Source organism: Caenorhabditis elegans, chromosome IV, assembly GCF_000002985.6.
Source record: "Caenorhabditis elegans chromosome IV".
Taxonomy (NCBI): Eukaryota; Metazoa; Nematoda; class Chromadorea; order Rhabditida; family Rhabditidae; genus Caenorhabditis; species Caenorhabditis elegans.
In genome coordinates this window covers 7,393,934-7,405,558 of record NC_003282.8, presented here as the reverse complement: position 1 = coordinate 7,405,558, position 11,625 = coordinate 7,393,934, and the positions used below count along the sequence as shown (strand labels likewise).

At 35.0% G+C, this 11,625-nt stretch overlaps 2 protein-coding genes and 7 non-coding genes across 11 annotated transcripts; 4 read left to right on the top strand and 5 right to left on the bottom strand.

The window, feature by feature from the left end:
* Positions 1-52: 52 nt before the first annotated feature.
* C48A7.16 (uncharacterized protein) lies at positions 53-82 on the bottom strand (the record flags this gene model as incomplete). Its single annotated transcript, NM_001361745.1, has 1 exon — positions 53-82. A coding segment is annotated over one exon (30 nt), but the record flags the coding sequence as incomplete, so codon positions are not given.
* Positions 83-1,763: 1,681 nt separating this feature from the next.
* Positions 1,764-1,984, bottom strand: C48A7.13. The gene has a single exon (NR_056183.1). It is a non-coding gene; the product is annotated as an Unclassified non-coding RNA C48A7.13 (non-coding RNA).
* C48A7.5 lies at positions 1,828-1,976 on the top strand. The gene has a single exon (NR_056184.1). It is a non-coding gene; the product is annotated as an Unclassified non-coding RNA C48A7.5 (non-coding RNA).
* Positions 1,985-4,441: 2,457 nt separating the features above from the next.
* On the top strand, positions 4,442-4,728 carry C48A7.15. Its single transcript, NR_056182.1, has one exon. It is a non-coding gene; the product is annotated as an Unclassified non-coding RNA C48A7.15 (non-coding RNA).
* C48A7.14 lies at positions 4,442-4,791 on the bottom strand. The gene has a single exon (NR_056181.1). It is a non-coding gene; the product is annotated as an Unclassified non-coding RNA C48A7.14 (non-coding RNA).
* A 2,917-nt stretch (positions 4,792-7,708) lies between these two features.
* On the top strand, positions 7,709-7,983 carry C48A7.9. The gene has a single exon (NR_056180.1). It is a non-coding gene; the product is annotated as an Unclassified non-coding RNA C48A7.9 (non-coding RNA).
* T12B3.7 lies at positions 7,716-7,990 on the bottom strand. Its single transcript, NR_056179.1, has one exon. It is a non-coding gene; the product is annotated as an Unclassified non-coding RNA T12B3.7 (non-coding RNA).
* On the top strand, positions 7,841-7,861 carry 21ur-12255. Its single transcript, NR_131567.1, has one exon.
* On the bottom strand, positions 7,975-11,474 carry pitr-1 (Phosphate transporter; the record flags this gene model as incomplete). Of its 3 annotated transcripts, NM_001380320.1 has the most annotated exons (9): positions 7,975-8,927; positions 9,259-9,364; positions 9,408-10,033; positions 10,207-10,326; positions 10,374-10,470; positions 10,531-10,616; positions 10,693-10,971; positions 11,231-11,297; positions 11,346-11,474. In NM_001380320.1, 9 exons carry the CDS (start codon positions 11,460-11,462, stop codon positions 8,833-8,835), a joined length of 1,593 nt encoding a protein of 530 aa, NP_001367368.1. The 3 variants fall into 3 exon arrangements, 2 of the variants coding, with proteins under 2 accessions (NP_001367368.1, NP_001368450.1); NR_131566.1 differs by having other exon boundaries at positions 8,833-8,927; positions 9,408-10,326; positions 11,346-11,462; NM_001380321.1 differs by lacking the exons at positions 11,231-11,297; positions 11,346-11,474 and having other exon boundaries at positions 8,833-8,927; positions 10,693-10,951.
* Between the last annotated feature and the right edge of the window lie 151 nt (positions 11,475-11,625).

Genomic DNA, 11,625 nt, shown 5'->3' with positions numbered 1-11,625 from the left:
CATGCGAGCCTTTCACGATCGAGCAGTGTCGGCGCACTCCTCCTTTTCCACACTATATCTCTCTTCCTTCTTCGTGCACCACAGTGCGTTCTCGTTCTTCTGGAATCGAAATTTGAGATCAGAAAATGTGGAGAAAAATAAGAAGAATAAGAAAAAAACCGAGAGGAGCGACGACTTTAAAGCTCTTTTATTCGCCAGTTTTGCAGTTTAGTTTTGCATCCACCCTCACAAGAAGGTGGGGATGAGAAAAAAAAAAGGGAAAGAGCAATGTCCTTTTGGGAAAAAAAGAGGAAACTGGGGAAGGAGAAGGAGGAGGACAGGGAAGGACTGACGATCAAAGTTTCGTTTTTTAAAAACGAAAGTTGGGAATAAGAAAGACTTCTGACCGAAAAGTGACGGAGATTGAAAAGAGCATGAAAATGGGTTGAGAGGCATAACAACATGTAACAGAAAGGAAACAAAAACTAGTTATTTCCAGAAAAAATGAAAGAAAATAATGGAATTGGAATCCAGGGAGGAGGAGAAGCAGCAAGCACGGAGAAAAATTGTTCAGGATCAATTGTAGAGAATATCGAAAAGTTAAACGTTTTGACTTTAAGATACTGTAAAAAATTTATTAAACTTTTTTCAACAACTAAAAAATTCAAATCGATGATTTTTTGGAGATTTAAGAAAAAATTTACGGGCTTTTCTCGATTTTCAAGGCAAAGTATTTAATTCGTTGGATAATTTCAATTTTTAAATTTTAAAAAGAGTTTCCTAGCAACATATCAATAAACTACAAAGTTAGTTGCCCAGTTTTTGATAGAAAAAACTATAGCTGAGATATGTCAAAGTTGAACAATGAGGGGAATACTAATAAAACGGTATGTATATTTTTTTAATTATTCTTTGTCTGGAAAATAGCGTTAACTGTTACAATTTAACAAGAAATGTGGCAAATACAGTAAGCTGCACCATTGTTGTCAAAAACGGTAGCCAGTTCATAATTCTGAAGTCAATATTCCAAAAAAAAGGAAAAATTAGATGAGTGTTTGTGCAAATCATTATTATCGAGAAGATTTTGAGTTGATTTCTGAATAAAAAAAATGTGAGAAACACCAGACAGCTTTAGCACAAAGACAGTAGATCAAAAGTTGATTGAAATATGGCTTCTTCACCTTCTTATCTTATTCTCAATCCTACCAAAACAGAACGGGTGAAAAAAGGAAAAAGAAGAATAAGAAGAAAGAAAAAAACAAATGAAAACGTTTGAATTTCGGTGTGTGGTTTTTCGGGTGTATGTGTATGTGGGTGCTAAACCCTCTATTTTTCACAGCTCTCCTCTCGTTTTTCTTTTTTTCCCGTTGCCACAAAACGTTATCTGGACAGCGGCGGGCCGTTCATCACCTCTTCGCCAAACCGCCAATATTTACGCGCAGAATTGCAGTTTTTTGACGACGACGTCCTTCTACACCATAACCACACCCATTTCACATTTCCAAATATGCACAAAAACTCGAGTTTTTTCTTTCTTTCTCTCATCTCTATTTCTTTTTGTCACCAAAAAATTGAGAAATTTTGAACAAAAAAGACGGAGCAAATATGATGGGTTGGAGATTAGAGGTTCGTGATGAAGGGAATACTGGGCGGAGATGTTCTTTCTTTTTTTGGAAAACTATAGGTTCTAGATAAATTGGACCATCAAAGTTTGGAAAAAAGGAATCGGACAACAAATGCCAACTGTTTCTTTTTTAATTCCAACTTTTCTTCAAAAATGTTGAAGAAGGACAAAAAAAGAAGAATTCGAGAGGAAAACGAAGAAAGAAAAGGGAAAAGAAAAGAAAATTCGGAAAAGCTGGGGACCAGCAGCAGCGACCCAGCAGTGAGGGAGAGAATTTTAAAACAGGACGGCAGAGCGGAGAGCACCACGATAATTCTATTCTTTCACTCTTTCTCCTCTTATTCTCACGTCTTCATATTAATTTAATGATTAAAAAGTGGGAGAATGTCTAGAGTCATCCGACTACCATCTCAATTCAAATTGTCAAAGAATATTTGAATTGAGAATTCAAATAGCTTAAAGTGGTTCAAAGATGGAAATGTTAAAAGATTAGAAACCAAGTGAAATTTAGTTTGGTTTTTGGAAGCAATTGTGATAGTAGAGATGATCAGAAAATTGTATTTTATAGATCAGACTTATGAATTTATTGATTAAAATATTATTGGCAATTCGGTAAAATAGGCTAATTTTTAAAATATTTTTTCTCCATTAAAGATTAAAGAAATTATCTAAAATGAGAATAAATACGAAAAATTAATTTTTTAAATAAAGATTCAAAGTATAGCGAGTATTTACAAATTTGAAGAGGGAATTTACTTTCTTGGAAACAAATTGCCTGAAATATTATAACTTCAGAAAAACTCAGTTTTCAAGATACCGTAAAATTTAAAATTATTTCATAATTCGTTAAAAATCATATGATGTGCCAAAAGTGAAAATCCACTTTTTAGAAAAAGCCTCAATTTTTGTTTTTGGAATTTGGATTAAAATTTTCTGTAGTTTTTAAGTGAAAAAAATTATTGAAACAATTATTTCTAACGGGCTAAAGATACATTTTTATAGATAATTTTTGCAAAAAGAACATCGAATTTCTTAAAATTCAATTTGAAATTTTAATTCATAGCATAAGATAATCTTGAACATTTTCCACAGAAAGCCTTATGATCACCTATAATATATTTATAAATAACACGTACAAAAAACCAGTGAAGTCCGATTTTAAAATTTAAGCGATTGAAATTGACTGAAAATATTCTTAGAAATATTTTTTACTATAAATTAAAATCTAATCGTTACTTTGAACCCTATAATTCAATTAACCACCTATCAATTAGTTTCAAAATAAATCAAGTAAATAAAAGAGTTCAAGAAGGGTGCAACGAAAAACAAGCGACATAAGAAAACTGCTGAAAAGAGTTAAAAGCAAGGAGGCACTAATAAAAAAATTGAGTGAAAGCGGGGGTGGTTGAAAGAGGAAGAAGAAAAGGGTCCGTTCGTCCCGTCACACCATCACTCTCCACCAATCCACCCCATCCGCCAAAACACGACGAGAGCAACGGGAGCCAGCAGCAGTAGCAGAAGCACCAGTTTCTTCTCTTACAAAGATGTATAAAGCACTGGGTATGTCTGCCGTCTCGTCTCCGCTTCGCCGCCGCCACCACTGTCGCCGTCGTCGCGCCGTCTTCGGCTTCAGAGAACGAGAGAGAGCTCCGATGCTCTCGATGGGGTGACGCAGAGACAGGAAGCTCTACACGGATCAATACTGCAAAGCGGCCAGCTTTCGGAGCCCCGACTCCATCTCTCTCCGTCTCTTTCTCTTTGATTCAAGACTCACACGCCCCGGTAAAAGCTCACGAAGTGGAAGAAAGAGAGAGAGTACGAGAATGAGAATGAGTGGAGAAATGTGTATTTCTATTGAGATCGAGAAAGAGAAAGAGAGAGTGAAACTTCTATTGGACAATGGCTTCTTTTTTTTCTATTGGACAATGGCTTCTCCTTATTTGGTCGTGGTAGGTATAAAATATATGTAAATTCAGAGAAATATCTCTCATTTATGTATAGGTTATCTGAATATATTACTTTCTCATCTTTTTAATTGTATTCCTTTTTCATTTAATTTTTACCTTTCATTTTTGACAATGTTTAAATTTTCCGAAAGCTCTAAAAAGCACCTGAATGTTGAAAAATACAAATTACAGCTTGTGAGAAGATGGAGACTTTTTTATTTGATTTTGGCAATTACTTCTGAGTGAAATTTCTAAAATAATATAAAACATATATAACAAAATTTTGAAAGTACATGATTGCGATGCTACTTTGAAAAATAAAATACGGTACTTTGAATAAGTCTAGTAAAGCATTATTGACCTACTAACTTCCAGTCCAAAATTAACTGAATTTACTTTTTTTTTATTAGCAGATTAATTTTTATCGGAAAGTTTAAGATAATTATTAGATCCTCATAGCACATTATACCTACAAACATTTAATATTAATGTTATTTTAAGAAACCATTTTGAACGTTATCTCTTAAAATTAAAAAATAAGGTAATGTATCAGAACGGTCCATACGATATTACTATAGTTTTGGTTCAACAATTTTTAGCTGTGATGTTTTTAGGAGGATAATCAAATATGATGATCGAAAAATTAGAATTCAATTTAAAGTTTCAACTTTATTTTGTTTTCAGAAAAACCATATTTTTTGAGTATCATATATTTGAGACTAAACTGTGGTATTATGAGGAGGTTTTAAAAAATAAATTTTTGGAGATATTTCAATAGCTTATGCCTAAATGTCATTGAATCTATTTTGAGATAATAATTATCATGGACGTCATAAAAATGAATTAATTAAAGTCTGTAAAAAGATCAAATGAAAGAGAGAACATTGGGGATAAAGTCAAGAATGAAGAAGCTCCACACAGAAAAGAGAAGCAAGATGGCCGGGCGGCTCCTCACTCGGACGGATATCAATGGTTTCAACTATAGTCGTTTTGCGAGTTTTGCTCTCTTTTAGCACCTGCGTCTCGATGCCTCTCGTCGCCAAAAAATGTGGACACGGGGACTCTTTCTTTTTTCTTTCAGAGAAAGAGAAATAGAGAGGAATAAGAGAGTAAGACCGCCGCTGAGCCAATGGAGGATGATGCTCTTCAGCTCTGTGATGGCCGACACTTTTCCGGGTGCCGTCACGCCGCATTACATAATTCTACATTATCTTTTCTCATTTTTTAAACCATTCAGAACAATAGATCACAAAAAAGAGAATTAAATGAGGGAAGGAACCTCCCAGTTAAATGGATAAATTGTAGAAAAAGAAGAAAGAGAAGAAGCGACCGCGTGAGAGGCTAATGAGATCAATTGAGAAAAAAGAAGAATTTGGAGAGAAGAAAGAGCAACAGTAGACTACAGCTTCTTCATCATTGAAAAATGGATAAAGTTGAGTGGTTTGAAAGGCAGACAGCAAGGCAATCTACTACTATCCAAACACACCAAAGTTCGTGTGAAGTGATTTGATGAGCATCACCTGCGCAAATGGTTTTTTCAAAAATCAAATAAGTACATCATTGAATATTCATTTAGTTGAGATATTATCCAAAAGCTGCCAAAGCGAATTTTAAATACCGTACTAGAGCCTGCAATGGCATTCATATTAGGAGCAGCGTTAATCACTCATATTGCCGGAAGTCGACCAAAATTTGTATTCTCTACGAATTTTATATTCTGACTAGATTTTAATGAATTGTATTTACATCGTAAAAATTTACACACTAAAATTTCTTTGAACTTTTCGAGAATACTTTTTTATATTGGTAATTTATGTACCCAAACGAATAACCAATATTCTTCAGAACACGTATTTTAACTACAAATGCTGTGAAACAGAATACTTGAAATCTTTCTATAGTTTCCAAGCTTACAATAGTTTTCAAAGATTTTTAGTTTTTGCCAACTTCTTCTAACCATAAAATAATTTGGAAATTTTCTGCGAACTATAAATTTTTTTAGCATTTCAATATACATATATTGTAGTGACTTACAACAATTTCAAACTTTAATTAAAAAAATATTAAAGTCACTTAAAACTGTGTTCAAAAATTAATTTCCACTGCCATCAGGTTAAAAATCAATTTTTTGTGAAAGGTGAATCTCGGCTCGAGCATCCGTCATCCGGAAAATGTAGGTCGCACCTGCTCTGCTTTCAAATGAAGGACAATTCAGAGCAGAAGGTTATCCTTGTTTTTATACTATTTGAATTATGAACCATGAAACTATAGATTAAATAAAATCCTATAGCAAAATATGTGGAGTACTTCACATTTTCTTTACGAATTCAAATATACTAATTCTGTGAAGCCATTCAGAGTTGTAACCCGATATGTTGGTTATGACTTCCGTACCAATAAGGATAAGTTTCCGTGTGAAATGCTTGAAAGCACTACGAATGAAAACGTGACAGAGAACAAAAAATAATGAGAGGAAGAAGGACGACAAAGCAGCTGAAAATAGAATAAAACAGCGCAATATACATATATAAATCCGTAGCAGTCTTTCGAATATACGCACACATAAACCAAATGAAATATCACAGCTTCTTTTGAGATAGACACACTCTCTTTTTCTCACTCTTTTGGGTACTACGGTGACAAAAAAACTGAAAGGACTAAAATGAATTGTTAATGGAAAAAAATCGAGTTATGGGAGAAGCCAATGAGAAAAGAGCAATTGATACTGTATATGTGATGGATTATTGGTGTTGAGTTGCGTTACAATTAAACGAATGGGAGTTTGGATAAAATTGGCGGTTAGACAAAAGCATGTAATTCCAAAAGATCGGAAATCTCATTTGATGGCAAGACTATATTTTTCTTCGAAGAATTTTCGCTACATTTATTGTTATTTTGAAATTAAAAAATATAGCTCATTCCGTTTCGTTAAACACTGATGACTCGATGCACCATGTCACTTTTTGTGTTTAAAAATGTAGAAAAGTATAATACTCGGAAAACTTATCAAAACTTGAAGATATAACTATAGTTAGGTATAGTACCAAATTAATGAGATTCAAAAGAAAAGTGAGAAAATTTCGTATGCTCCTTTTTTTTTAAATCAATTTGTCATACAGTAATCCAGTAATGCAGTTTCAATGAACTGCCATGAAATATGAAATCTGTAAGTTATCTATGACTCAGTCAGATATTCTTTCTAAGAAAATGATTCCCGCGTGGGAGCAACTTTGTACGATCTCTGCTCTTCTACGCAAAGTTCAATTGACCACACACATGCAAACAGTATCTCTATTTCACGAAATCTATATCTTTTTGATAGAAATACTCAAGATCAACATCAAGATATACAACAGTAAATATTGTCCCTAGAAAATAATCCGTAATAGCATATGTTCCATAGATCTCGAACTGTACGAGCCTTTGCAAAGCCACGATGCCAAAAAATTTCAAAAAATAAATCTAGAATGGTTTTATCAAAGTATAAATTGTTTAGTAATTTTTTACAGTATTGGCATAAACTTATTGTTCAATTTTATTTCCAAGTATATAAACTTCGTTTAAACGTGAAAAAAGCTTACACAACTCTTGGCCAAACCTGCCAAAGTTTTGCCCATTTTTCATCAAAATAGTTTCAATTTTTAAGGCAAACAGTTGGACACGGAGTTAGCGCCTAATGACTAAATGTGAAAAAGTCACAAATAATTGTTTTTCTGGTTCTTCAGATTTAGTGTTAAATAATAAATGAAACAGTAAATATATTTCTAACAAATGTCTTTTTTAGAACAACAATTCAATTGAAAGTTCGATTTACTGTTACAGAGGGAAGTGATGGAACTAGGTTACTATCATAAAGTAATAAAGATGTCACTTAAAATTGTAGATGTTTATAGTCCTTCGAAAGCCTGAACGTTCTCAATTCTAATAGCATTACAGTTTATTTTTTGAAAGTCGATAAAATATTCTCTAGATATGGTTTCGAATTTCCTTGTAACTTTAAAAAAAATGGTTAGTAAGTTTCACAAGAATAACTAATATAAATAGATCGTCTTATGATCCAGTTGAACTCAACGTTGAAACTACACAGATCAAAAAAGGAATTATCTCATGCTGACAGACATACAGAGTTTGTTCCGTGGATAAAATGCAAAGGTCTTGTTGTTGAAAGTGTGCGAAATCGTACGGTTATGCGCGCGGATAGAGACGATTCAGTCATCCTTCTCCTCCGAATCATCATCTCTCCTCCTGTTTTGAGAGCTCGGTAAATACTGCATTCGGCGGTGCGAAATAGTGCATACGAAGGTGGCGGCTGCAGACAAATCTGTGCAACATCCATTCTTCTTCTGCTCTCCATTCTTGTGTGGAGGCGGCGAGGCTTTTGCCCTCCCAATCTCTGAACAAAACGAACTGTGTGGTTGAATGAGGTTGAGTGTGTCTGTGTGACGTTTTATTTTGTGGTACTATTAATTTTATTGCCTATTATGAATGAAAAGGTAGAAGATAAAACAATGAGAAAAGTCATAGTGGGGCGTAGTTTTGAGAAAGATAATTCTGAAATCCTCTGAAAATTTCAAGAATCACTTTCCTAAACAAGCCGAAGTGAAGATTTTTGTAAGAGGGGGAAAGGGGCGAACAAAAAGTTCACGGAGTCGGTAAAGATTCTGTTTTGGGAGGGGAGAAATCAATGAATGTGGGGGAGACAATCTTGTGTGTTTTAAAAGAAAATAAAAACTGATAAAAAGGAATGAGAAGAGAGAAACAAACGAAAGTTGCTTTCTGCAAAAGATGAGCTTCAGACGTTCTCAGGTACGGCTTTAGAAACTGAAGAGAGGTTAATAAAATATGAAATGAGGTAACAAAACAAAAAAAAATAAAGAAAAGTGTGGCTTGTGAAAAATCGAAACTGCGCTGATCTTCGAATAACAAAAAAGAGAAAACAATAGAAAAGTTGGCGACAAATAAGGGTATAAAAGAGTAGAGTGAGGGAGCAGAAAAATAGAGGGAAACAATGTCCTACCACGAATTAGACGAAAATTGACCGGTAGCAGACAAAAGAGGTGGCTAGTTCGCTAAGGTTATAGCATCCTATAGCTTTTACAACATATAACAAAACAATGTTTTTTCTTTCGAGGAGAAAAATAACGAAAATCTAGAAGGCGTACCGTCTGAGAACAGCGCGGGTTAGGAAATGGAAGAAGTATTACGCATTCAAGAAATATGCCAAAAAATGAAAGTACTTAGATATAATTAAAAAGGATAGTATGATTGTTGAGAAAAACGCGATTAGAAGAAGAGCTGGAGGATAGAATCCTTGGGCGTTGCATCGGTTCCGAACGAGAATAAATGGAGAATCATCATGGTTCCACCGGAAAGAAGACCTACAACGATAATAAATAATGATGGACAGGCGAGTAAAAAGCTGATCCACCCGACAAATTTCAAAGGCTCTTTTAAAATAACAGAAAGACTTTTCTCCAATTAGAAAATGGTGGTTTCACTTGTCGTTGGATAATGAAATAAATTTCAATGAAAAATAAATTTAAAAAACTGACATTCTGTTAATACTTCTTTCAGCTATATTTTTGAAACAGTATTTACTTATCGAAACTATATCTTGGGGATGTGGTTCCTCACTTTATTATTTATTAATAAGCGTTTTAGTCTCTCTGAAGTTTCTAACATCTGAACTAATTACTAAAATACACTTACCGGCAACTGGAAGAGTTACTATCCAGGATAGTGAGATGTTCCGGAATACTCCCCAATGGACTTGATGTCTGGATTGAACAAGACCGACTGCCACGACGGATCCAACCTGTAAACCGATGATTGCATATGTCATTCTATGAATTTCTTACTTTGCATTGTGTTGATGAGATAGGAAGTCCGAGCTTTGAAGCAATCAGAACAGTGACAGCAGCTCCAAACTCGACGGCGAATCCAGATGCTGGAGTGATCTTGGTTAGATTTTCTCCGACAGTGTAGATGACACGATGTCCGAGAACCCAGAGACCGAGACACATTCCGAAGGATCCGTAGAGAAGAAGGTACCATGGTGTTTCCATATCGGCCGATTTCATTCCGTCATTAGCAATCAGATAAAGCGAAACAAGTGGAGCAATCGCATTACTCACGTCGTTTCCTCCATGAGCAAATCCTCCGAAGCAGGCCGTCATCACTTGAAGAAGTGAAAACAGTCGTGAAGCTTGTGGATCTTCTGGTTTACAGGAACGGAAGAATGAAGCAAGGGAGGAAGACGGGCGAATTGTATTCTTTGCGAAAGATGAAGTTGATTCTCCATTTGATGGGCATGTACTGACTACAATAGTTGGTTGATCGAGAAGAGGTTGACCGTTATTGTCGGATTCAAGATATTTTCCATTTCCTTCTTCCATTTCAAATTCTTTTCGCTTTGAACTGCTCTTTTCGTTATGTCCGTGATGACTGTGTCGCTGTTTTCCAGTTATTTCAAGAAGTTCTTTGCCTGAAATGAAAATAATTTATCGACAGCAGAATTTTCTAATAATTTTACCACCTGAAAACTCATATAAAATCTTAGAATATTAATCAATGATACTGCAACGATAAGGCCACTGGAAACTATCTTCAGTGCCTTATCGACAATTGCTAACCTCATACTCCATTTCTTAAACATACTCAGGATGTGATCCTTGAGATACGGTGCCAAGAAGAACGCAAAGATAAGAGCAACCGCTAATCCGAACACTCCAGAGATGATGAGACATTGTGTGAGACTGAGTCGATCGAAATAGAGGACTAAAAATTAATTATTTGAAAAAACGTCATTGCATTAAAATAATTACAAGAAGGTCCTTTATAGACAATGGCGAAGACGTTGAAAGCGAAACAGATGAAGTAGAGCGCAGGAAGAACTCGAATTCCACTGTGAAGAGGTTGTTCCTGAAAATATTTACATTTGCATAGTTATTGTAACAAAAGTAATTTCGTGGGAAAACTTACACGTCTCAAAACCAAATGATCAAGCGACAAGTAGATGAAAACCGAAACGATTCCAGAGAGAAGTGGTGAAATGATCCATGAGAAGACTGCAAAAATAATTTCCAATAGCGATACAAGCACACGTTTCAGACAAGAACCAATATAATCGAGTAAAGAACTCACAGATACGGTAAATCTTCTCCCACACAATGACACGAGATCCTTGGGCAACGAGAGCAAATCCAATCGTGGCTCCAACAATTGAGTGAGTTGTAGATACGGGCAGCTTGAATGCAGTCGCCAACAACATCCACACACCGCATCCAGTGAGGATAGCGATTTGTCCCAACATGATAGTATGGCCGAGATCATTTTCGCTCATAAGAACGGTACCATTTTCATGTTTACCAAACTCTGAGAAGTCGATCACACCTTTGCGCATAGTGTCTGTCACTTGATGACCTAAAAATATTAGAATTTTGTGAGTTTCAAATGAATTTAAAAAAAAATCAAAGATACAATTCAATTTTATAAATTATGCTTATGTTGAAGAAAACCATAAAACATATAAATTTCTTCAAAAAAGAATAAAAATACCCAAAATTTGTTTTTTGAAATATTGGGAAAACGAAAATTTTTAGTTTTTCGATTTTAATGATAAATCGAACAAAACCGACACCCCACGATGCAGATACTTACGACGATGATCTGTGTTACTTACCAAGGAGACAAGCTCCAAGTGTTTCGAAGATACTAGCCAAAACATATGCTTGATGAAGAGTCAACACCTGAAATTTCAAAAAACTAGAATTTTCAATGTGAATAAAGATTCCAACCTTGCTTCCAACAGAAGTTCCGAACGAGTTTGCCGTGTCATTTGCACCGATAGCAAACGCCAAAATGAATGCTATAACGGCTCCGATGATGAGAAGAACAGTTGGATCGGGAAGCATTGTTGAGTCTGTTCTAAAAAAAAAGAAACATTTTTGGAAGCGATTCAGGTTAAGCGTCAGGCGGTAGAAATGAGGGAAACACAAAGGAGCCAGCTATCAGCAGAAATTTTTCTTTGCCGACAGCAGCTGATGGTCTCTGATAACAGTCCAATTTTAAAGAGAA